Source organism: Nyctereutes procyonoides, unplaced genomic scaffold (assembly GCF_905146905.1).
Source record: "Nyctereutes procyonoides isolate TBG_1078 unplaced genomic scaffold, NYPRO_anot_genome, whole genome shotgun sequence".
NCBI lineage: Eukaryota > Metazoa > Chordata > Mammalia > Carnivora > Canidae > Nyctereutes > Nyctereutes procyonoides.
Window position 1 is genome coordinate 56,744,961 of NW_026575140.1, and position 26,223 is coordinate 56,771,183.

Below are 26,223 nucleotides of genomic sequence, written 5' to 3' on the forward strand. Positions count from 1 at the left end.
TCACGGGCCTTGTCTCTGAGGTCGGACCTGAGTCTGGCCGCTGGGGCAGCACAGGAGTCCAGCTCCCCCCAGGTCCTACCCTTTCCCTGAGTTAGGTCCTCGTAACTGGAATTTTCTGGCCCAGTCATAGGGCAGGGAGAGGCGCTGGCTGACACTTGGTGGAGTCAGGGCCTGGAGGCTGTGTCTTCCCAGCAGCTCGGCCTGCGTTCCCTGCCTCCCTCCCAAGCCAGCCGTTTCTGCTTTTCATTCCTGTTAAACCAGTCCAACCCCAACTGCATCATAAGCCCTCTGAGGAGTTCGTCAGGACACTTTTGACTGCCAAGAACAAAACCCAATCCGGTCTGGTTTTAGCCCACGGCTAGCCCGTGGTGCCCAAACGGCCCATCTGGCTTTAGGCCCCTCGGGGTGCAGGGACTCCAGCAGGGGCAGGGAGACTGGTCTCTGCCCCTCTGATAGTGATGCCCTGTGTCTCTGCAGCCTGCCCTGTTGGGAACCCCAGAGAAAACAGGCAACTTCTTCACCCAGCTTCCAGCAGCATCTGAGCACCAAGCCTCCTTGCTCCACCCACATCATCTACCTGTCCTTGAAGCAATTCTGCTGGCAGAGGGAAGCAGAGGGATGCAATGATTGGAGGGGGAGGCCTGGGGTCAGTTCCAGGGGGACTGGCGATGGGGCATGGGGAAGCCACAAAGGCACCGCAAGTGATGCCCATCATGAGTCTTCATGTCAGAAACGGGCAGAGACAGTGGAGCTCAGAGACGATGGATGACCAATGGGCCAGTCACTCCCTGGTGGCTTTGGGATTGTCTCTTCTGCTCTGATGCCCCAGTGGCAGGCTCTTGAGGGGTGAGAGGTGGAATGTGGGTCGTGAAGTCCTGTGCAGAGATCACGGTCCTTAGCTTCTACATTTGCAGCCCTGAGGCTTCCCTGCTTAGCCTCAGAGCAGACCCTCTGAGCAGAGTAGTTGCTGGGATGGGGGGCTGATGGCCTCAGCTCACTTCCCCTTGCCTCTGCCAGCTTGAAGGCTTACCCCTATCTGAAGCCCTGCTAGGAAATGCCAGGTTTGAACGCTGCAGGTAAGGGGGTGTTTGGACACCCCGGGCTGAAAGGATCGCCCATGATGAAATGGAAGAAAGTACACCTTTATTTCAGCCCCCACCCTCCCAGGACCCAACACCATGGCACATGGCTTGGCGTCCACAGCACACAGTCCAGAAGATCCCAGTGAACAACAGCCCCACAAGGCAGCGAAACGGATCCCCCAGAGGGGGGTCCCCGGGGTCCACTGCAGGTGAGAATGGGGAGCAGGGCCCAGACCCCGAGGAGCAGCAGAAAAAAGATGCCAAGTGAGCCCCGGGACATGACGGGGAGTCCCAGCTACAGGATCAAAGCAGCAGCTGCAGGAGGGCCCTGCTTTGGCCATCACTGGTCCTGGCTACAGAGCCGCCACACAGGCGGGGACAGCCCCCAATGTGGGTCCTGGGGGTGGACAGCCGGCAGAGGTAGTGTAAACACATCTGAAGGTAGGGAGTGCCTGATGACCAAGCAGGTGCTCTAGGGGCTGGGGGGTGCCCGGGGCTAGCAGGTGAAGAGGACTGGAGGGGAGCGGGTAGCAGGGTCTAGGACCCTGACTGGGCCCAGGAAGGAAGGTTCCAGGGCAATGGCAGAGAGCTTCAGGGACCTCAGGGAGGAAGTATGGGCCTAGAGAGGGGAGACGGGGCAGGGAAGGGAGCAATCTCTGCTCAGCTGAGACTGAGGTCTCCGGACAAGGCAGGGTTGAAGGTAGGAAGGGACCTGCTCAGCCCTGCTGCCTTGCCTCCATGTTAACCTGGCCCCAACCAGGTTTGGGCCCCAGCTCCTCCTCCTCTGACAACTGTCCTGCCCCAGCCTGCCCACACTAGTCCTCTCACACATAATCCGGTAATCCCCGGGTCAACTCTGCCCTGAGGTTCCCTGAATCACAGGCCATCCTCACAGGTGGGATGGAAGGAGACAGAAAGGGTGGGAGTGGGGGATACTGGGAGGGCTGATGGGGGGCGGCAGGGGGGCCGGGGAAGAGACAGGGGAGCGAGGGCTACAGCCACATTGTCAGGTCCAGCGCCAGGGAGGCAGTCTGTCCCCCATCCCTGGGACCAAAGTACAGAGAAAATCTGAAGGGAGATATTTAAGAACGTACATAATTAAAAAACAAACAAACACGCATGCGCACCTGCATGTGCATCAGGGTTTTTTTTAAAAAGCCTTGACCTCATCATCTCCAGACTTGGTTAAAAATGTTTTTTGAATTGAGCTAAATTACTCACTCTAGCAGCACCACCTCAAGTAACCAGAACCTACAAGTGCTGGGGTTTTAGAGTTCTTCTACACCTCCCCCCTTTAGGGAGGAAGGGGGGAGGTGCTACGGAGCTGGAGGATCTCACAGCCAGGCAGGAGCATCACCAGGAGCCCGACCGACCGCAGCTATGCCGCTGGGGAGTCCTGAGCTAAGATGCCCACAGGCACCAGACAGAAGGACTGACGTTTAGAAAATCTTGGGGCCTGGGGCACCTGGGGAGCTCAGTGGTTGAGCTCAGGGCCTTTGGCCCAGGGCATGACCCCAGGGTCCTGGGATCAGTCCCGCATCGGGCTCCCCCGCAGGGAGCCTGCTTCTCCCTCTGCCTGTCTCTGCCACTCTCTGGGTTTCTCATGAATAAATAAATACAGTCTTTAAGAAAAGAAAGAAAGAAAGAAAATCTTGGGGTCCTGGAGCCTCGGGGAGGGGCAGGGACCATGAGAACAGAAGAGTGAAGCCCTAACACTTCTAAATATTAGCTCAAAACAAGAAACAAAAAAATGCCCCAGAGACCAAGTAAAAGGAGTCTCAGGGCTAGAGTCTAGCCTGGTTTTTAATGAAATCTTAGAAATTCTCAGGATCACTTAGTGACACGTTTCACAAATGTTCGAGCGCAGGTGAGCGCTTGGAGGGGACTCGTTAAAATGCAGATTCTGATTCAAGTCAGGTCAGGGCCTGAGACTCTGCATATCTAACAAGCTCCCAGGTGAGGTCGCTGCTACTGGCTCCCAACCATGCTCCACCTGCCAAGGATCAGGTTCATCTTTACACCTAGAACCTGTCTCACACTGCTCCATCCCTGGCCAACGATGTTGCCGGTTCTGCTTGGAGACCTCCAGGGACTGGACGCTCACTACCTCAAGCAGCCCTCTGGTTGGTTGCGGCTAACTTTCCAGGGTCTGAAGCCATGGGGAAGGGCACCCCGAGTCAGCCGTGCCAAGGCTCAGGCTCTGGAACATCAGTTCCACAAAAGAAACTTCAGCTGGACGGGTAGGGTGGGAGCAGGCGGGGGTTGTTAATGCATGCTGGAAAGATCTAAGTAGAGGGGATGCTCAGCGATACCCAGTTAAGCAGGGAATGTTCTGGTTAGCAGAGTTTTGGAGCAGCCAATTTGCCTTCCTTTCCCCCAAGCCTTGAAGCCAGCTTTTCTCTGCACTTGAGCAAGTCACGATGGGAGCAGTGTCTGACAGGCGGGGACGGATGACGCTGGAAGCTAGACAGAGGCTCATCCTTAGGCCATGTGACAGCCCTGCGTTGGAAGGGTCTCCTCCACTGCCTCTGGGGTTGGGGCCAAACCCAGACACCCCATCCCTGGGGTCTTGGGAGGCGCTGGACAGTGCAAAATCCCCACCCCAACCTCTCCTGATGGGTTCAGAGACTCTGGGGCTGGAGGCCCCGAGCCCAGTGCCCCATATCCCCAGGCCAACTCTGCTGAAGCAGCTGTCAGAGCAGGGGAGCATGGAAACCACACAGGCCACTCCTCAGTTCGCCCTGGAGGGGGAACCCAAGCACAGAGAGTGCACAAGACTTTTCCCAAGGTCACACAGCAGATTTGCAGCCAGCACCTGTAAAGGCCCGGAATCCTTTGAGGCAGAGCTGGCTAGAAGCCACTGGTGTCAGCCAGACTTTTGGTCACCTATAGCAGCAACTTTCAGGAAGAGGACCTTCCAGTACCCTGAGAGAGAGAGGAGTGTCTCAGAGGGAAATCGTGGAAAGGGGTCATGGGGGTTCCCCTAGGAAGGAGAGGGTCATGGATCAAAGTTTCTTCTAGGAAGGTAGAGACCTCTAGAAACAGCATTCATCTTGTCCTCTGATGAATGGTGCTCCCTAGAGTTCTTATCTCTTGTGTCTCTTGCAGTCTGTGCAGCCTGGCAAGGAGGCCTGGTTAACACAGGGTAGGGGTGGCCAGAGGAGAGGTCTTGGGTCACGTTTACAGGGGTTCTCAAGTCTAGATTCCTGGACCACTCCGGACCTACTGAGCCAGAATCCCTGCAGCTGGTACCTCACTGGGTTTAGGAAAATCCCTGGGTTTAGGAACGAGCCTAGGCTCACTCCTCAGACAGGGATAGGAACATCCGACTTGGGTGGGAAGTTCAGCAGGTAGGGCTAGGCCCTAAGGCTGGGGAAGAAGTGCCTGTTCCCCAGAAAGCATCTCCCATTGATGGGGAGCCCATTCCCCCAACTCCGGAGTTCGAGGGGGGACAGGCAGCGGGCCTTGTGAGCAGAGGGGCAGCACCTGCTCCAGCCGGGCCTCACTTTCCAGAGAACTGGCCCGGCCTTGCCTTCTCCAGCTTCTGGCGCCGATCGAGAGGGATCTCCTGCAGACTGATGCCGTGGTTGCTGGCGCTGCGGGAGAGAGGGCGGTGGCTTCAGAGATGGAGAGTGGGGAGGGAGAGAGGAGGAGAGGGGCGGGGCAGGGGCGGGGGAGGGCAGGGTCAGGCACCCAGCTGGAGCCCAGGAGAAGGCTGGCACCTCACCCCGGTTGCAGGTCGGGCGGTTTGGGGATGGGTTTGTTGAAGCCGCGTCTGCCCACCAGCCAGTACGTGTCTTCGGCGCCCTTGCCCTAGGGGAACACGGGGAGGGGAGCACTTAGGCTGCCAGGGTGCGGGCGGGCGGATCTCCAGGGACCCCGAGGTCCTTCGCGGTCGTCCCCCGCGCCTATAGCCTCACCTTCAGCTCCGTGCGGCCGCGCACCTCTGTCTGGAAGCCCTCGTCCAGAGCGCGCAGAATCCGCACGGTGCTCATGTTCACGTGGATTCGGTAAGCTGGAACGACAAGGGAGGAGGATTTCCGAGACTCCCCTCCTGTGTCCCCCGTCCCCAGGGCCATACCCCCCTTGCTCTGTGAATCCCCCCCAGCCCCCCCAGCCCCACTCCACTCACGCAGCCCCGTGGACTCCATGCGCGAGGCGGTGTTGACCGTGTCCCCAAATAGGCAGTACCGTGGCATGGTGAGGCCCACCACGCCGGCCACGCATGGGCCTGCGAAGACACGCAGGGTTGGTGGCCGTGCAGGCTGCCAGGTGGCACCCAGCACCTCGGGGGTCGCTGGCACCCCATGTTCTCCACCAGCTCCCCAAGGCCACACTCTCAATCACAATGGGGTGCCCTGGATGTGAGGGTGGCTTCAAGACAAGCCCTCTCTGCCCCCCCCAGGGGGTTTACGTCCTGTCTGAGACACGTGGAGCGGGGCTCCAGTGGGGGAGATGGGCACAGAGTCCTCTAGGTACCCGAGTGCAGGCCAATGCGGATGCGCACGGGTACTTCGGGCATGTGACGCATTCGGAAGGAGCCCACGGCGCTGAGGATGTCCAGGGCCATGTTGGCGATCTCCGCGGCGTGTCGCTGACCGTTCCGCTGCGGCAGCCCCGAGGCCACCATGTAGGCGTCCCCGATTGTCTCCACCTGTGGGAAGGAGTAGTGTGGATTCGGTACTGAGCACCCCTCTCCCCCCAAGCGATTGTCCCTGGTCAGGGGTTAGTGCAGAGATCCTGGGGAGGCTTCCGATCCCGGAGGGCTGGACTGGGGTCTGGGGCAAATGAAGGAGGGGGGCCAAAGACTGGGGCAGGTGTGCTGGGTACTGGGGAAGCCAAAGGAGGCTTTGCCCCCTGCACAGCCCACCTTGTAGACGTCGTGGGAGCCGATGATGGCGTCGAAGAGTGTGTAGAGATCGTTGAGCAGATCCACCACCTCGATGGGCTCACTCATGGCTGAGATGGTGGTGAAGCCCACAATGTCACTGAAGTACAGTGTCACCTCCTCAAAATACTCGGGCTCCACCGGCGTCCCCATCTTCAGGGCCTCGGCCACAGAACTAGGGATGGCGGGAGGCGGGGTTACCCCAGACCAGCTGCATTCCAGCTGCCCTCCCCTCTACCCCTGCCCCCCTCCCCACGGGCACACACGGAGGCAGCATCTGCGTGAGTAGCCTGTCAGTCTTCTGCTTTTCCAGCTCCAGCTCCTCCGTACGCTCCCGGATCAGGTCCTCCAGGTTACTGGAGTACTGCTCCAGCATCCTCAGCATCGAGTCAATGATGTTGGTTTTCCGGCCCTTGTTGATGCTTTTAAACTAGTTGGAGGAGGAAGCTGGTGGGACTTGGGCTGCCCTTGAGAGCGGCTGTATTAGGCCTGAACCTCCCCTTCCCCATCACTTTTGACTCATCACCTGCCCCCTACTCTGGGGATAATGTTTTCACACATTATCAGCAGGCATATGGGAAATGAGGGTTCCCAGAGGTCAGCTGCTCTCAGCTAGTCATTGACAGGGCGCTGGAACCAGCCCAGCCTTTGGACTCCCAGGCCAAAGGTCTTTCTGCCACAGTGTGCTAAGCAATTCAAATGTCATTTGAATTGAATTAAAATTTCTCCCACCCAGAACTCAGTCTCCACTCCAAAGGCCTCCACAGCCCCTGTTCTAGCTCTGCCCCCACCTAATCCCAGTCTTCAGACTACCCCTTCGAGAGCAGAGATCCTGATATCCTGCTTTCCTGAAGCTTCCCCAGGTGGCTGACAGGTGGCCAGCCCAGTCCCTGCCCAGTCCCAGCCCCTGACCTGGTCGAAGATGTGGCCCAAGGAGGGCCGAAGATCAGGGTGCTCTGCCCAACACTGCTTCATCAGCTGAATGCACTCCACAGGTGCCTGGTCCATGGACACGGAGGGCCGGCACAGTGGAGGGGGGCTCCGCACCCTCTCTACCACTTCTGGAAGCATAAGGGGACCGAGAGGAGCCACCTGACTCTGGCCTGATGGCTGAAGCCCAAGATGGGGGGACTCTACTGGGGTTCTTTAAATCAGAGCTCCAGTGGGTGGAGGAGTGCAGTGAGGGAGGGGTTGCTGGAGCCACAAGAGGACCCTGAATCCCGGGGGGTAGGGGGCAGTTAAGAGATGACAGGGGGAGCCTAACATCCATTGCACATAGAAGAGGGAGGGTGAGGGTGATCAAGGAGCTTGCTGACTCTCATAGATGCTAAGTAATATGGATTTGAACCAGACCGGAATGCTCTTCACCCCCTTCCCACAACACTGCTGCCCTGCTGGGGATTTGAAGGAGCAGGTTGGATCCTGGATGAGGACAGAGTCCACCAGTGAAGTCTGGGCACCTTAGAGCCACCTGTGACCATCCCTATGCTGGGCTCTCCACTGTTCTGACCCCTCAGACCCACATGGAGTGGCCCAGGCTCAGCTCTGGGCTTCTGGGAAAGAGGCTGGGTCCGGCCAGGCTCTAACAGCAGGCTGACTTTCTGTGCGCACCGCCAGGCCCGGGCGGGGGTGGGGGGGTGGTGGCGGCGTACCCTCGGGAGTGAGCTCCAGCATGGCATAGGGGGCGCTGCGACACACGACCTCCTGCATGATGATGCCCAGGCTGAAGACGTCGCCGGGCAGCGTTCCCCGGCGCTCCAGGACCGGGTCCCGAAGCAGCTCCGGGGCTGTCCATAGCTGGTCTGGGGGCAGGGGGGGGAAGGGGGGAAGGGGCGTGGGCATGAGGAGGAACTCGGGGGAGGGGGGCGCTGGGGACAGACCCCCATCCTAACCGGAAAGGCCAGGCTCGCACCCACTCACCAACTCCCAGCCTAAGTCTGGCCCCGCTGCCTGCAGCTACCCCCAGGAGGGACCATGGGAAAACCAACACGGGTCTCAGAGAAGGTGGGTGGGGCAGGGGGGCTCACAAACAGGCCCCACCCTTTAGACCCAGCCCCTCCGGCACAAGCCCTGCCCCCCCCCCCTCCGTCACAGAGCCCACCCTTCCTCTCCCCAAAGTCACAAGACCTTTTCCGTGGCGGGGCTGTGGAATGGGGGCGGGGGGGCTTGAAATGACGGGAATCCCAGGGGCTTCGCGTCCCCGCGGGAGGCAGCCCGGGAATCTTACCCTCGGCGCTGGGAGGCTCCAGTAACACCCTCTGAGCTTCCATAAGTCGCGCGTGGCCGTGGTCCGTGACCTTAAGCACGAACCTCCCGTCCACCACGCAGTTCCGCGACTTCAGGCGCCCGTGGGCCACGCCTCGATGGTGCAGATACCTCATTCCCTGGGGCAGTGGGAGAAGAGGCAGCCTCAGCCCCGTGGTTCCCGGCCCTGTCCTCCCCGCCACCCCCGCACCCCCCTTACCCCGCACCTTGATGAGGTCCAGCAGGAGGGAGGACTTGAACATCCAGTCCAGCTTAATGTCCCTTTGGGCGAGGAGGTCGTGGAGGGAGCCCCGGGCACAGTGCTCTGAGACCACGGCCAGCACGCCTTCCCCCGCGGCCGAGCCACCAGCTCCCCTGCTGCCGAGGAAGAGCCCCAGGTAGAGCACCACGTTCTCATGCCGGAGCTCCCGGAGCTGGGAGGGAGAAAGTGAACAGGCCTTTTCTGCCCTGGAAGCAACGTGGGAAGGAGACCTGTTATGCAGGCCTGTTTCTGGGTGTCCCAGCTGGGAAGATGGCAGAAGAATGACCAATGGAAAGATCCGTGGGGATTTCTTCCACAGATGGCCTCTCTCTGCAGAAGGCACCAGTCGGTCAAAGGCCGGCTGTTCGGGTGCTGAGTATGGTTTAGTTTCAAGTTAGGGCTGAAAAGACAACCTTGCATGGGGAGCCAGGACCCAGGCAGGTTCTGATGGATTAGCTGTAAGACTTTGAACTGCCTGGCTTTAGGGATAAACACCGCAGGCAGAAGCCCCTGGCACCACGACCCTCCCCTCCTTGAAGAGAGAACCAGGAAGAGGCCGCACCACCGCTTTCAGAGAACACCAGAGGGGCATCTGGGTGACTCAGTGGTTGAACATCTGCCTTTGGCTCACGATCCTAGGGTCCCACATCAGGCTCCCCACAGGGAGTCTGCTTCTCCTTCTGCCTATGTCTCTGTCTCTCATGAATAAATAAATAAAATCTTAGAAAAAAATACACATACGCACAAAAAACCCAAAGAACACCAGAAATGGCTGTGCTGGTGACAGCTCAGGGCTGTTTTGCCTGGTCCTGTCACTGTGTCAAGTATGTCTGAGACTCCCCACCTACCCAGGTTAGGGAGGCAGGGACTGAGCAGTCAAGCTGTGGCCCCAGAGAAGGACAGGGGCCCTCACAATCTGGGCATGCTAGGAAAACAGGGGTTCATGGGTGATGGCTGTCCTTTCTGGTTTTCCTTTGGTCCAGTAAGACAAGACCTTTCATCTGAGATGCCTGCCATTAAATGGTAATTTAGCTTGTTGACCCTAAGTCATTCTGCAGTCGTGGCCAAAAACTTCTGTGGAGACATCAGGGAAGGAGGCCAGGTCGAGGCTGCATGATATAAGGGGGGCATTAGGGAGAAAGGACTAGAATACTGTCTACAGCCTGCTTGCCAGCTTTCCACCTCACTCAGCTTGCATTAACTAGGCCATTCTGCACAAGTGGCTCAACGAAACTGGAAAGCCCTTATTGTCTTACTCAACAAACATTCATCAGGTCTCTCTAGTCTCTGTTCCAGATATACTGTGCTGCGTGCCAAAAATGCAATGATGGGGCAGGGGGAACCCTCACTTAGTTCACAGTCCAGTGAGGGAGGCAGATAAGAAATGAACTAGAAGAACATCTGGGTGGCTCAGCTAGTTAAACGTCCAACTCTTGATTTCAGCTCCAGTCATGATCTCAGGGTCGTGGGACTGAGCCCCGTGTGGGGCTCCACAATCAGTACAGAGTCTGCTTGAGATTCTCTCCCTCTCCCTCTGCCTCTCCCCTGCTCATGTTGTCTTTCTCTAAATAAATAAGTTAATCTTTAAAAAAAAAAAAAACATGCAAGGGCAGCTCTGGTGGCTCAGCGGTTTAGTGCCGCCCCGGGCCTGATCCTGGAGACCTGGGATCGAGTCCCACGTCAGGCTCCCTGCATAGAGCCTGCTTCTCCCTCTGCCTGTGTCTCTGCCTCTCTTTCTCTCTCTGTGTCTCTCATGAATAAATAAATAAGATCTTAAAAAAAAAACATGCAAGCACACATTGAACATATCATGACAAGCACACCACAGGAAAGAGCTAGCATATGAGAGAGCAGAATGGGAAATCTGCTTTTGAGAGGAGGGGACACCTCCACTGAGACCTCTTGGTCTCTCCCACATTGGGGTCTACCTCTGTAGGGTAGGGCAAAGAGAGGGCAGGGAGGTTAGGAAATGATGCCCACACCACACCCCAGCCCAGGCCCACCCTCACCTTGGAGAAGGCTGTCTTGGTTGCTGGGTGGATGGCTATGTGCTGGTCCCCGGGGAATTTCTTTAGCCAAACCCAGTCTCCCTGGAGTAGAGATGGGAGCAGTAAACTCAGTTTCTTAAAACCCCACGAGGCAAGGAGCCCTAGGGCCCCTACATTTGCACTTGCCCACTGCCCCAGAACATATCTTTCCTGTGACACAGAGCATCAGGGGCAAGGGGTCTGAGGTCTTCCGGCCCACTTCACAGCTAGCCAGGAGGGAGGGAGTCCACCCTTAAAGGGGTGTCCTCACCACCCCAGATGCACTCACCAACAGCCTTATTAAGCAAGCCATTGCTACCACAAATGTCACTGAAATCACAGCTCTCAGCACCATCTGTTGCCACGAGAGAGCACTGTGCTGGGAGTCAGGAGTCTGGGCTTTTTATTACAAACTGCAAAGTATAGGCAGCTTCCCTCCAAGCTCTGAGCCTCCCTATCTTTAGCTGTCAGTCGGGCTGGTGGGCTGGTTCACGGGGACACAGCCCCAGCAGTCCCACTGGGCCCCATGCTCAGAAGCGCCTGTGTTTGGTTCACCCATCTGCATTGTCACCCTGGATGAACAAGGAACCCTTCACTTTAATTCTGCCTTAGGCTTTGCGACCTATGTAGCCGGCCTCGTCTGCCAGTGAGGGATTTGGACTAGAGGGGAATCCTGGTGGTTAGGTATTGACTCCCTAAAGAGCATTTGGAAATAAATATGAGACATTCTTAATCGGGAACTGTGTTTAGCGGACAGGACAAGAGTTGCTATCCATTCCTGAAGGCACAGGGTAGTCCCTTATGGAGGAGTAACAGCTTGCCCCAAATGACAATAGTGCTCCCCTGAGAAGCAGCCGGCAGTGGCCTCTAGGTGACAGGGCGGGAGCCTCTGCATTCTCTGACACTTGGGAGCTCTAAATGTCCACCAACTCTTGATTAGCTGAGCTCCCTCTGACTCTGTTCACAATTTTGCCCACATCCCACCACATTCAGATCAGCTGACCCATAGTTGAGATACTAATGCCCTTTTATGACTTTCTTTCTCCCCTCTAAGGCTTGCTGTTCCTGAATCTGAGCTGAACTGGGTGGAAATGCTGGATGGGGCTCTTGAGTGGGGGATAGCCCCATCTGGAAACTTGCCCTAGAAATGTCCTCTTTGTGACCATGAGGCCACATCCCAGACGCTGCTCTGCCCCAAACTTTCCAGGGAGGCCCGTGTCCTCTGGTAACCTGAAATCTTGGATGACTGAGGGGACAGGGATAGGGGATCCCAACAGGGCAGGGGATGGCTTCAGTGGCCACACCAGGCTGCATGGTCCCAGTACACACACCCCCACCAGTCACGCCTCCAGCTTCTGAGCCACTGTGATTGGCCTTTGAGGAGCTCTCATCTGGATAAAGGCTAAGGCATAATTTTGGGGCAGGAAGGAATCTCAGATGCTCCCCATTGGGGAACCCGTGACCTCTCCCTAAAGCCCATTCTGGACTCCTATCACCATTTCCTGGAGCCTGCAGGATATGACACAAGTCCAGGAATAGAGCTGGGCCTGGCTAGGAGTAAGACTCACTTCAAAGAGGCCAATGTTGGAGTTATCCAAGGGCTGGCTGGGGACGCTGCGAATGTCTGATGTGCTGTGGGCGGCCAGACTTGAGCGACTTCCCTGGACCACCTGGAGGGTAGAGGCCAATCAGTGGAAAGAGTCAAAGTATACTGTGGGGTCAAGTCATAGGTTGAGGTCAGCCTGAGTTCTGATGGTTACAGAGGGGAAGGGGAAGAAATCTCAATTTAGGAAAGTGATAATGACATTACCTCCTCATAGCACTGCACTTTACAGTTTACAAAGCTAACAAGTAGCTTTTTTTTGGAAAAGTTAGAAACTGCCCCAGGAAAGCAGTGGGGACAGGGGCTCTTACTCTCACTGCACACTCCCAGAGCTCAGACCTGAGATGGAACCAGGGCAGGAAGCAGGCCTTCCCAGGTGGGGGCTGGGGTGAGGGCTGGCCCAGGCAGGGGAGCAGATATACAGGGAACACTTGGAGACCTGGCTCCCTGCTGTCCCACCTTTCGGGTGCTGCCCCCATGCGGGTGGAGAAAGGTGACATCGTCCAGAGTCAGGATGATCTTGTTGGGGCCAGAGACCATTTGGATGTGAAGTAGCCGATGCCTGGTAGAGGGAAAGGGCATTAGCGAGGAAGCCGGCAGAGGATCATGTTGGTTCAGGGGAGACCAGCTGTCCCCAAACCAAACATCCTCTGGTCTGCCTGCCTTTTGGGGCAGACCCCAATCCTCCCTTTTTCTACTCTTGAGTGGGTCCAGCCTGCTGACTTTGCTGCACAGATGCAATTCTGGAAGGTGGGGAGCTAAGCTCACCTCCTACTTACCTCACTCCCATACTCACCTCAAATAATGGGCCAGGAACGCCCCAGTCAGCCCCATCCCAACCACCAGGAGGAAGCCGAGAAAGACGAGGCTGGGCTCCACTCCTGCAGAGGCAGTGAGAGGAGGGACACTGAGGATGGTGGCCTGAGGGAGGCACCCTCTCTATGGACGTTGCAGTCATGTCAGATGGCGGATGCTCTAGGGATGGTGGATGGGAGCCCAGGACCAGGTCTGGGGAAAGGCCATGGGTTCTGCAAAGGGGAGATGCTAGAAAGGTCCAAGAGGGCATGGGGGCGGGGGTTGGCAAGGGAGAGGTTCTGCACAAGTCAGGGGTGTGAGAAGGCTCTGGAAGGAGTTACAGGATGAGAGTTGACTGTCTTTCACCACTTTGTGGAGGGTCTAAGTTGACTGTGACTGTCCCAGGGCAGGCGTTGGAAAATGGGGCGGGGGTGGCGCTGGGGTGCTCGTCCTCACCTCCGTTGCAGATGACACCTGGCTCGAACCAGCATGAGGGGTCGGACCCAGGTGTTCCTCCCCCTTTAGGGAAATGCACGGGGGTCCCAGCTGAGAGGAGGGAGCCCCGGGTGGGGTCCAGCATGTATGTAGCGAAGAGCCGGTCCCCCACCGCGTCCGTGTCCAGCAGCACAAACGGTGGCTCCTGGGCTCCTCCCAGGGCCCCACAGAAGCCGGGGACCTGGGCATCCGGGATGTGGTGGGCTACCGCGGCTCCCGACACCCAGCCGCTCCCTGCGGCCGCCCGTGCCCGTGCGACGCCCCCCGCCAGCAGGAGGACCGCGTCGTAGATGGTGCCGAAGAGCGGGGACACCTGCGCCAGGACAGCAGGGACTCAGGGCCCGGGCTCTCCGCCCACCTCCTGGCTTCTCAGGGCTCTTTTCAAGCCCTCAAGCCCCGAGGGTATAGACTGTTCACACTTCTGGGTGCTTCCCTGTGTCCCTCAGTGGAGGCGTCCTCCTCCTCTCTCCCCATTGGCTCGCTCGCTTTCCCTCTCTCCTCATTGGTTCTCTCTCTCTCTCTCTCTCTCTCTCTCTCTCTCTCTCTCTCCTCCTCCTCCTCCCCATTGGCTCACACTTTCCGCCCCCCATCGGCTTACTCCTCCCCTCCTTCTTTGGCTCACTCTCTTCCCCTCCTCTCTCTCTCTCTCTCTCTCTCTTTCTCTCTCTTTCTCTCTCTCTCTCTCTCTCTCTCTCTCATTCTCATTCTCATTCTCTCCCCCCCCCCCCCCCCCCCGCTCTCTCCTCCTCTCTCCCCATTGGCCCAGTCCTCTCTTCCTCTCTCCCCACTGGTGCGCTCTCTCTCCTCTCCTCTTCTCTCCCCATTGGCTCTCTCCTCTTCCCTCTTACCCGCTGACCTTCCTCTTTCCACTCTCTCACCCCTGGTTATTCCTACTCTTCATCACCTGCAGCTCCTCTCTTCCCTTTCCGATTGGTCGTCCTGCTTGTAGTTTTAATATCATTACTTCTCATTCACCTAAAAGCCTCCTTTCCTATCTTTTGGTTGGCTTCCATTTTCTATTTTTCCTTCTTTTCTTTCCCCAAGGCTCTCACCCCATGTCATCAAGCTTATTTTTCCCAGTTTCCATCTCTCCCCAGTGCCAGGCACTGTGTAAAGCGATAGGTAAGATAAAGTCCCTGTCCCGAGGAATCTTTCATCTAGTTAGGGGGACAGACAGGGAGGCTGAGGTAGTGCAAGGGGTGGGGACAGGGGGAGGAGGGAGGAAGAGGAGGAGAAGGCTTCTAGAAGTGACCATCCTTCAGAGGATGAGTCAGAATTATCTGGGGGAGAGGAGGGCCAGGGAAGAGTACACCCAGCAGTACAGAGGCAAAGGAGAAAGGCACATTTAGGAAACCCAAAGTTGCTCCGTCTGGCTGAATGTCAGGGAAGGTGGAAGAGAGAGGAAGACCAAGAGACCTGGTAAACTGTGTGAAGACACCTGCTTCTATCCAGGACGAGAGAAGCCCCTGGGAGGCTCTTAACAGGGGTGTGGCAGAGTCAGATTTGCCAGATTTCTGAAGTTTGAACTGATTATTGGGTGGAGAAAGGCCCAGGACAGGTAAGCGTGGAAGCAGAGACTATTGGGGAGATGCTGCTTCAAGATTTAGATCAGAGGTGCTGTGTCCTGAACCAGGACAGTGTTGGGGGAATGGAGAAAGTGGACGGATTCAAATGACTTTTACAAAGTAAAACTGTCAGGACTTGACGTCTGGATGTAGGGGTTGGGGGGAAGGTGAGAAGAATCAAGGATGACTTCCTAGGGATCTCAGAAGGAGCCAGTAGCTGAGAACTGAAGACGCTTTTCACCACTTTCTCCACCCACCCCCATCCCATCTCACCACGTTCCTGACTCTTGTTCTCCCCTTCTTATTGACTAGTCCCATCCTTCTCCTACTGGCTCCCCCAAATCTTCCAGGAGGAGACTAGGGGTGTTGGTGGGGAATATTTCAACCTGCCTCGATTCACAGCACCTTTGGGGTGGTTAGTTTATTGCCCACTGACATCCAAACTCCCTTCCCTCTTAGTGCTTTCCAGCCCTTTCCCCTTTCTAGGAATGGTATGGAGTCAGACGGTCTGAACGGGGATTCTGGATTCTCAGGGGATCTCAGCTGGTTGTTTGGGTATAAGCTGTGGATCTAAATGATTATGGAAATTCCTGGTTCCACCTAGGGACCTTTCTGCTCCTCACGAGATGGCAAGGCTGCCAAAAAGCTATGACCACTAGATGAAGCCCCAGAGGAAACCCCTCTAAATGGGGTGTGGAGATTGGATCTGCATCCTTGCTCCTTCCTGTTCTGTATTACAGATCATGTGTGGCCGCGGTGCTGGAAGAGGGTTTACTCTGAAGCCGACTGCAGTGTTGAGTTCATAGGGTCTAGTGACTGGAGCTGGGCTGGAGAGGTCTCATCGTCTACACTCTAGAAGCAATCCCAACACACTAACATGGCCCGAGCAAGGTCAGAGCCTCTACTTTACCCAGAAAATGACAGAACAGGAGGGGCTGCTAGTTGGTCTCTCTCTACTGGTGCAGGGCTCCCGGCTCCCATTGGCTCCATCCTCCTCCCCCCTCTCCGGCATGTTCTCCCCTCTTGCCCTCCTCCCTGGTCCCTCTACCTGCTGCAGATCTAGGTCCGAGGGCAGCTCCTGGTGCTCCTGGGCCCTGCGCAGGCTGTCCATCACGCTGCCCCCCGGGGGACAGTGACGCGTCAGGATGAGCACCGCATCGTGGGCCCTCCGCAGCTGTGAGCTGTTGGCGAGCGCGGCCAAGGCCTCTGGGCCCGGGGACAAGGCGTAGTGGAGCGTGTCGAAGGGCAGGAAGACCAGGGAGCCATCGGCCAGGCCCAGCTCTTCCGCAGCCTGCAGCAGACAGCGCTGCTCCTCGCCGCCCAGCAGCACCGAGTGCATCACCATGATCACCGCTGCGGACCGTCGGACACTCGGGCTCACCGCCGCGCCCCTATGCCTGCCTGCGGCGCCCCCCACCCCGCGCCCTGCAGGGGAGCCTACCTCTGACTCTGGGCCCGTCCTGGACCCTCCTCAGGGCCTCCCGGGCCCCAGACAGGTCCGAGGGCTCCATGGTGGTCACCAGCGCCACGGGCAGACCCCGGGCCCTGAGCGCGGCCGACAGCGCGCGTCCCGCCTCCACCCACAGGTCCTGGGGCGCGGTGATTAGGGCCACGCGTGCCCAGCGGAAGGCGCGGAGCAGGGCGTACAGAGCATCGGCCGCCGGCGTCCCCGCGGGGGCTGTGGTGCCCCCCGCCGGCGTCCCCGGGCAGCTCCAGGGCACCAGCGCCACCCCCGCCTCTTGGGCCAGTAGCTCGGCCGGCCGGCAGGCTGCGGGGTTCACCGGCCCCACGAGGCCCGAGACGCGGCCCAGCGCGGAGGACACGGCCCCCAGGGAGCCCGGCGTCCGGCATGGCTCGGGCAGCAGCGTCACCTCGAAGCGGGGCCCGCCTTCCAGGGCTGCGTCGCGGTTCAGGCGGGCGGCGGCCAGGCGGGAGGCCAAGTCCGGGCGGGCGCGGGCGAAGATGGGGTCGCAGGCCCAGGGGCCCAGCACCCCGACTGTGAAGACGGCGGAGAGGGCGGAGGGCGGCAGGAGGAGCAGCAGCAGCAGGAGCCGGAGCCGGGGCTGGGGCCAGGGCGGGGCCCCTGGGACGCCGGGCGGGGACCGAGCCCACCGCGCGGGGGCGCAGAGCCGGGGGTCGGGGAGCCCACCCGCCAGGAGGGCGCACGCGCTCATCGCCGGCTTCTGGGAGCAGAAGCGGGGTGCGATGAGCGGCGAGGCCCCCCGAACTCTCTCAGGGCCCTCTCCGCAACCCCCAGCTTCTCAAAGCCTGACTAACCCTGGAGGCCACTGCCATAGCCCCAACTCTGGCTTGGACGACCCTCCGGGGGTTAAGGGCATGGCCTGGAAGCCCACCGCACCCCTCACCGCAAACCCCTGTTTCCCTTGCTTCCTGTTCCCTTCTCGCCTGCCCCTCCTCTCTCCTCAGAGCCAATAGGGGTCAGGGGAGACATGCCCACTCCCTCCATACACCCACTTGGGGCAGAAAGGACCCGGGTTCTGGCCAAGGGGCCTTTGCCACTCACCGGAAAGTCCGGGGCGCGGGCCCAAGCCCGGGGTGAGGGGTCACAGGGCTGATCCCCCTTCTGACGTCCTCCTACAGGTCTCTTTGCCAGCGCAGCCCAGGGTGGGGGTGTGGGAACAGCTGTCCAGAGCCCTTAATCTTCCCAAGCTGATTAGGGTTCCTTAATCAGTCAGGGAGGAGTTGGGGGAGGATGGGGCTCCCTGGAGTGGGATCTATCCTGGCCTCCAGGCAGGGAGGCAGGCAGCCGGCAGATCCCATCTCCTCCATGCATCTCAGCCCTGGCACCAGACACCCAACATGAAAGCAGCTGCAGGTGTCCCTTCTCAAACTGCTGCCACCTTACCCTGCTCAGCCTGGAAAGCCGGAAGATGAGCCCATCACCTGTGGGTGATCAGTTTTTTTTTTGGGGGGAAGGGGGTGTCTCTCAGGTTCATTCCCTCCAGAAGCCCCATCCCTTGGCTGGCAAAGTCCATACCCCAGAGACCCAGCTCAAACCAGTCTGATATCTCTCTTCTCTCATCGGCCCACACTTGATTCTCTGATTTCCCACTTCTCCATGCCTGGAAAACTGGCCCTTGGGCCTTGGGAAGTCAGAACCCCGGGAAATAACACAAAGAGCTCTGGCCTTGGGCAGACCAGGGGTCAGATTCCTCCTTCCTGGCTTTGTGACCTTGGGAAAGTTGCTTCACCTCTCCAAAGGTTGTTGTGAAAATTACTTGTGATAGTGAATAGAGTGCCTGGATGACAAAGATGGCTGAGACAAATTTAAAGAAGTAGGTGATGGGTCACTTGCTCTACCATACATCAGAATTTATTACGAAGTGATAGGACTTAAGACACTATAGTATTGGTGTGGAAATAAACAAATAGAACAATAGAACGGAGTAACAGAATAGAGAACCCTGGAACAAACCCAGCAAAAATGAAAATTCGACACATGAGAAAGTGGACATTTCTTGCCAGTGAGAAAAGAATGAGAAAATTCATTCCACAAATGAAGCCAAGTCGTTAGACATATGAGAGGGGTGAAGGGATAGGATAAGATTCCTCACACTATATAAAATCAAATTAATTTAAAGGCACACATAATAAACAAAACTTAAAAACATTTAGGTGATTCATTTTCAACCATCATGGCAAAGATTGGATCAGGCAAGAATCATCAGTGGGTGCTGATAACACTACGGGGAAATTGTCCCAAGAAGGGGGAGGCTTGGATGTCTTAAAGCATCTCCCTAGACGACTTACCAGTTGGAAGGAAGCACAAAATATAGAAAGCATTATCATACAGGGGAGAGATTGGACAAGAATTAGAACCAGGGATCGAAGTTAACCAATGGGTGGCAGATAGACATCGTGTGCCTCCAGACATGATGCCCCGAGAAAAACAATACTGCATCTCCATGACACTGCATAGATGCAGTACCGCACACCACGCAGCTGTGCAGAGCTCCACCCGAGACTGCTTTCACCAACCTAAATCATGAGCAAACTGAATAAACACAAATTGAGGAACATTCTACTAAAATGGGGGAGAGGGGACTGTATTCTTAAAAAATGTCAGTATTAAATAAGACAAATAAAGGTTGAGGAAGTATTCTAGATTAAAGGAAGCAAAAAAGACATGACAGTTCAATGTGATACCTACCCCCGGTTTGGATCCTGCATTTAAAACTGCTATAAGCTTATGAGGCATCTGGGCTGGCTCAGTTGGAAGAGCATGTGACCCTAGAGCTCGGGGTTGAGTTCGAGCCCCATGGTAGGTGTAGAGATTACTAAAACAAATTAGGGACACCTGGGTGGCTCAGTGGTTGAGCGTCTGCCTTCAGCTCAAGTCGTGACCCCGGGTTCCTGGGATCAGTCCCACATCAGGCTCCCTGCAGGGAACCTGCTTCTCCCTCTGCCTGTGTCTCTGTCTCTTTGTGTGTGTCCCCTCATGAATAAATAAATAAAATATTTTTAAAAAATTAAATAAACTTATAAAAATAATCATCTAAAACTACTATATGATTATATGATTTATAGGGTTATGGAAAGGCTATGGAGAATGTCCATATCAAAGTTGTTGACTGGCAAAATTGAGATATGAATGGGAGGTTTGATAAAAACTATTTTATCCGTGTAAATTTATGAAGTTGATAACTGGTCTGTAGTAATGTAACAGACTATCCCTACTCCTAGGAAATACACACCAGAGCATCTAGCTGTAAAGTACCGTGATGTATGTCACATACCTTCAAATAGTCAAGGAGAAATATGATATGTGTATGTGTTACATATGCTGTCTTGCATATATTATATGTATCAAATGATAAATGCATAAAATGTTAACACTAGGTCAACTAGGTAAAGGGTGTATGAGTGCTCTTTGTACCATTTTTAATTTTGCAACATTTTGTAAGCTTAAAATTATTTCAAAATACAATGTCAATAAAAAAAGCTTTTAGGTTAAAAAAGGATATCTATATCAAATCAGGGTAGGATGTATGTGTCCAACAAGACACATAAAGACACATAAAGTATAAACCATAAAGGAAAAGACTGATACATTAGAAAACATTAAAAATAAAATGTCTGGGGGGCACCTGGGTGGCTCAGATGGTTAAGAGATCTGATCCTTGGTTTTGGCTCAGATTATGATCTCAGGGTCATGAGATTGACCCCCATGTCAGGCTCCGTGCTCAGCCAGGAGTCTGCTTGAGATTCTCTCTCTCCCTCTCCCTCTGCCCCTCCTCCTGTGCTCTCTCTCTCTCTCTCTCACGCAAATAAATAAATTTTTAAATTAAAATTTCTGGGGGCACCTGGGTGGCTTAGTGGTTGAGCGTCTGCCTTCAGCTCAGGGTGTCATCCCCAGGTCCTGGGATGGAGTCCGGCATCAGGCTTCCCGCAGGGAGCCTGCTTCTCCCTCTGCCTGTGTCTCTGCCTCTCTCTGTGTCTCTCATGAATAAATAAATAAAATCTTAAAAAAAAAAACAAACCAGCAACTCATGAATTTCTACTGTGATAGGCAGTTTTAGGCTCTAGGGATCACAGTGCATAAAAGATTTCATGGAGGCGAACACTTGATCATTCTATAGAGGGATTTTGCATAATTTTAAATTATGCAAAATTAAGAAATTTTGATGTCTGACCTGCAGTAGATTCTCAAAGCCTAGCAGGTGACAGTGTTCATTTCTCTAGTCCTGGGTATCTTTCTTTTTTTTTCTTTTTCTTTCTTTTTCACCTTAATTTCCATAGGGTTATTTCTCCTTAAGCTCTCCTCTTCTGACATAGCATCTTGACTTAGAATCACAGATTCTCCACTCTACTCTTTTATTTCATAATGATGAGACCGAGGTCTAAAGATTAACTTGACTTAGTCCTTAATTTCATGATTTTCTTCTGGGGTCTGTGAAGCGACAGGTAATGTACTTGGGAATGAAGAACAAACCTTTTTTTTAAAAAGATTTTATTTATTTTGGGGAAGACCAGAATGCTCAACGGTTGAGTGCCTGCCTTCGGTTCAAGTCGTGACCCGGGGTCCTGGGAGCCTGCTTCTCCCTCTGCCTGTGGCTCTGCCTCTATGTCTCTCTCATGGATAAATAATTTAAATGTTTTTTAAAAAAGATTTTATCATATGGTAATTCTACCTGCAACATTTTGAGGAAAGGCCATACTGTTTGTCGAGCGGCCACACCATTTTACATTCAAGGGGCAGGATATTGTGAATCTGTCCGGGTCCTCATGTCAAGGTGACACAGCTAGATTCCAGCCACCACACCGACCCCCCTCTCCCAGTGACCCACAGCAGAGCTTGTTTACGTGTCTAGGCTGTTGCCTGCAAAATTTGTATTCAATCTGTAATTGCACCAAAGCCGCACAGCCCTCTTACATGCAGGGTGGGTAAAGGTGGGGCCAGCTCTGAAAGCAGCAGTTCCTTGGAGTTACCTGAGGGCAGAATTAAATTTAAATCCAACTCCTATAAATGACCTCAGCCACAGGTGGAGCTCCCTCTCTGGAAAGTCTTGGTTTCTCTCCCCATTTAGGGAAGGGAAGAGGTCTTTCTCCTGGGATTTTTTTCCACCACTGCCCCCACCCTCCCATAAATTCATGACATTTGGATTTGACGGAAGAGATTAGAAGTTGCTGTTTGTGGAATCGCTATAGCATTAACAAGGAAAACCATGATTCCTTAACATTGAAATGAGGCAAAAGGACTTTTGATCCTTTTTATCCACTCTGGTCTGAATCTGAGAGTAGCAGGCAAATCCTGAGGGAGTCTGATGTTTAAAAAAAAAATAAAATAACTCAGGTTTAGTTAGGAAAGAGCACTGACTAAGATGGAAGGCAAAAGCCAGGATTGCCCTGCTGTTTGTCACAGTTAAAGAACAGTGAGGAGGAAACATAGAAATATGTTTCCCTATGAAATCAGAAAATGAACTTCAGATTTTTAAAACATTTGTTTATTTGACAAAGAGCACAAGCAAGTAGACAGAGTGAAGTAGGCTCCCCGATGAGCAGGGAGCCTGATGTGGGACTTGATCTCATGACCTGAGCCAAAGGTAGACACTTACCCAACTGAGCAACCCAGGCATCCCTGAAAATGAACTTAAATCATTTTTGGGGGTGCCTTGCTGGCTCAGTTGGAGGAGCATGTGACTCTGGATTTCGTGTCTGGGTTCAAGCCCCACAATGGGTGTAGAGATTACTTAAATAAGCAAAACCTTAAAAAAATGGAGGGAAAAATGACTAAATAAATCACCATGTTTGGTTGTTCTGACTACAGAGACAATGCACATTTCCTATACAAATAAAAGCAGACAAAAAAGTGTAACAAAATCAAGCCTATGATGATACCCACTGTTAATAGCTTTTGCAAAAAACGTATACTGGAAAGTATATCATTTTATATACTACTCAACACTTTGCTTCCCTTCTCAAAAATATTTTATTGTATATTTGTTTTCTAAAAAGGTAATGCGTTTATAGGATCAAAAATAAAATAAATAAAAAAAGAATACTGTGGAGTGACCAGATGCCTTGGTCATTTGGGCCACTGACTCTTTTTTTTTTTTAATATTTTTTCTTTATTTATTTATGATAGTCACAGAGAGAGAGGCCGAGACACAGGCAGAGGGAGAAGCAGGCTCCATGCACCGGGAGCCTGACGTGGGATTCAATCCCGGGTCTCCAGGATCACGCCCTGGGCCAAAGGCAGGCGCCAAACCGCTGCGCCACCCAGGGATCCTGGGCCACTGACTCTTGATTTTGACTCAGGTCATGATGTCAGAGTCATGAGATCAAGCCCCACAATGGGCTCCTCACTCAGCACAGTGAGGAGATTCTGGTTGAGATTCTCTCTCTGCCTCTCCTTCTACCCCTCACTCTGCTACCCCCCTGTCTCAAATAATAAAAGATTTTTTTAAGTACTGTTAAAATTCTCCCCCCTACCCCTGTGCCCTCTCAGTTTACCCCTTTGGGTAGGCAGCCACTGCCACTGCAGTTGTAAAATCTTCCCATCTGATATTTGAAAAAAAAAAAAAGGCAGAAAAAACATCTCAGTGTAGTTTAAATTTATGGCTCTCTTACAAGCAAGGATGAATGTATTTTCATGTTTATAAGCCATTTATATATCATATTGTGAGACGTGTCAGGGTGTATATCACTGCTGTGTTGAGTTATTGGTATTTTTCTTACAATTTTTCAGAGCTTTTTATTTTTTTTTCTTTTTTTTTCAGAGCTTTTTAAATGGTAAGAGAATTACACATTTGTGTGATATGATTCGCAAAAGTAGTTTCTCAGTGTCTGTGTTTATTGGTTGCTCAGAATGTGGGTGTGTTTTTGACCAGCATATTTTTAAGTGCGTCTTTTTAAAATCTTTAGGTACTTTTTGGATTTAAAGTAATTTTTTCACAAGCCTTTGCCAGACCAAAGTTATAAGCAAATCCTCCCAGTGGTTCCTTCAAGGACTTACAGTTTCACTTTTAATGTTTAGATCTTTGGCCCATTTGGAATTTGTCCACATTATTAGGGATCCAGCATTGTTTTCCTCTAGCCTCTCCCGCCCGTCCTATTACGTGATGCACCGAGTAATGCATAGACATTCCTGAATCTATTTGCATCGATTTCTGGGCTTTCTCTTCTCTTCCATTGGTCAGACTAATATGAACCAGTAATACAGACTGTTTGCATGACTGATGAGAATATTTCAAAGTAAGTAATAGAGCTACTTGTTGCCCCCTGCGTCATTGCATTTCTTTCCAGGATTTTTCTGGGTATCCTTATGCATTTACTTTTTAAAATATAGCCTTTACAATCAATTCATCCAGGTTTTTATACTAAAACACTAGAATTTTCATTGTTATTGTATTTTTTAAAAAGATTTTATTTTTAAGTAACCTCTACATCCAATATGAGGCTCGAACTCACGACCCCTAAGATGAAGAGTTGCATGCTCTTCCAACAGAGCCAGCCAGGGGTCCCTCACTGTGAGCGTATTAAATTTAAAAATTAGGGACCCCTGGGTGGCTCAGTGCATGAGTGTCTGCCTGCAGCTCAGGGTGTGACCCCAGGGTCCTAGGATCGAGTCCTACATCGGGCTCCCTCCAGGGAGCCTGCTTCTCCCTCTGCCTGTGGCTCTGCTTCTCTATGAGTCTCTCACAAATAAAATCTTTTTTTTTAATTTAAAAATTAGTTTATGGAAAATCTCTGTTTTATGATGTTAATATCTCTACACAGGAATATGGCATATATGCTGATTTGTTCAAGTGTATCTTTGTGAAAAGTTTTCAATTTCTCTTTAAATAGGTTTGATATGTTTCTTATTAAGTTAATTAGAAGGTATTTGTCTTTCAATTGCTCCTATAGGGTCTTCTGTTATATCTTCTGTCTGGATGTTGCTTGTTAACTTCTTTTTCTCTTTGGAATATACCTTGGGCATTTCGTCATGTTATTGAATACAGATTTACCTCATTTCCTTAAATAGTGTTCCTCTGAATGTATATAAAGGTAAGGACCTTGGGATGGGAAATTATTTGGGTGGCTCTAAATACCATCACAGGTGTCCCTATATGAATGCAATTATAGAGATCCCTGGGTGGCACAGCGGTTTGGCGCCTGCCTTTGGCCCAGGGCGCGATCCTGGAGACCCGGGATCGAATCCCACATCTGGCTCCCGGTGCTTGGAGCCTGCTTCTCCCTCTGCCTATGTCTCTGCCTCTCTCTCTGTGTGTGACTATCATAAATAAATAAAAATTAAAAAAAAAACCTTTAAAAAATATGGGCTCCTGGGTGGCTCAGGGGTTGAGCGTCTGCCTTTGGCTCAGGGTGTAATCCCGGAGTCCCTGCAGGGAGCCTGCTTCTCTCTCTCTCTCTCTCTCTCTCTCTCTCTCTCTGTCTCTCATGAATGAATAAATAGAATCTTAAAAAAAAAAAAACAGAATGCAATTATAGGGGTGCCTGGGTGGTGCACTTGGTTAAGAGTCTGACTCTTGGTTTTGGCTCAGGCTGTGATGTCAGGGTCTTGACATTGAGTTCCGTGTGGGGCTTGGGGCTCAGTGTGGAGTTGGCTTAAGTTTTTCTCCCTCTGCCCCCCTAAAATAAGTACATACATACATACTTTAAAAGAATGCAATTAGGGATCCCTGGGTGGCGCAGCGGTTTGGCGCCTGCCTTTGGCCCAGGTCGCGATCCTGGAGACCCGGGATCGAATCCCACGTCAGGCTCCCGGTGCATGGAGCCTGCTTCTCCCTCTGCCTGTGTCTCGGCCTCTCTCCCTCTGTGTGTGACTATCATTTAAAAAAAAAAAAAAAGAATGCAATTATATATAACATATGTAATAGAACATATGCTATGGGACATCTGAGTGGCTCAGTCGGTTAGGCATCTGCCTTCAGCTCAGGTCATGATCCTGGGATTGAGTCCTCACATTGGGCTCCCCGCTCAGCAGGGAGTCTGCTTCTCCCTCTCCCCCTGCTCGCACTCATGTTCTATCCCTCTCTGTGTCAAATAAATAAAATCTTTCAAAATAAATAAAAGTCGATTAACTCACATTTTGTATGATATATGTATTATGTATTATGCATGTGTTTTTACAATAAAGTCAGCTAGAGGAAAGAAAATACCATTAAGAAAATCACAAGGAAGAGAAAATACATCTTTAGTACTGTGCTATATTTGTCAGGAAAAAGAAATCCACAGATTATGTGCACCCACGCTGTTCCAACCTGGATCATTCAGGGGGTCCCTGGAAGGTTTCCCCAATTCCCCAAGTAGTAGAGTCTGTCTGTTCAGGGGCAGCCACAGGGAAAAGCCTAGATCACACCTTAGGCTGACAGATTCTGGGTCTTTCTCATCCACCTCGGTTTCCCATAGCTTACCACCTGTAGAGGGTGTTCAGGGAATGCTGGGATAATGGTAGGGAACCCTTGCCCTGCCCCACAGAATTCCAGTGATCGCTTTTTCAGTTCAGGACACATGTCCTGAGAGCTGCAAAAAAAAAAAAAAAAAAAAAAAAAAAAAGGGTGAATGGCACCCATGGAGTCTCACCTGCATCTGGACCTGATTTGAAGGATGAAACCCTAGGCTTTTGGTTGATGGCATCCATGAGAGGTGATAAGAAATGGGGCACTTATGGGAGGAAGCATGTGTGTCATGTGGGTGGAATGTGAACCATCGTGGCCAGAGGGTGGTCTGTGGCAGCACCACCACCCCTCATGTTGCATAGTGTGACTTTGACACTCCTTCCATAGAAGCAGTATC

At 53.1% G+C, this 26,223-nt stretch overlaps 1 protein-coding gene across 1 annotated transcript; it reads right to left on the minus strand.

The window, feature by feature from the left end:
• Positions 1 to 1,177: 1,177 nt before the first annotated feature.
• On the minus strand, positions 1,178 to 19,376 carry GUCY2D (guanylate cyclase 2D, retinal). Its single transcript, XM_055307237.1, has 19 exons — positions 16,403 to 19,376; positions 16,010 to 16,314; positions 13,358 to 13,709; positions 12,903 to 12,987; positions 12,566 to 12,668; positions 12,072 to 12,173; positions 10,486 to 10,566; positions 8,442 to 8,648; positions 8,198 to 8,354; positions 7,623 to 7,772; positions 6,883 to 7,031; positions 6,237 to 6,400; positions 5,953 to 6,145; positions 5,562 to 5,736; positions 5,215 to 5,313; positions 5,003 to 5,097; positions 4,810 to 4,895; positions 4,569 to 4,678; positions 1,178 to 4,007 (listed from the first exon to the last, which is right to left on the minus strand). The coding sequence occupies exons 1-18, from the start codon at positions 17,133 to 17,135 to the stop codon at positions 4,585 to 4,587; spliced, it is 3,330 nt and encodes a 1,109-aa protein (XP_055163212.1). The 5' UTR covers positions 17,136 to 19,376; the 3' UTR covers positions 1,178 to 4,007; positions 4,569 to 4,584.
• Between the last annotated feature and the right edge of the window lie 6,847 nt (positions 19,377 to 26,223).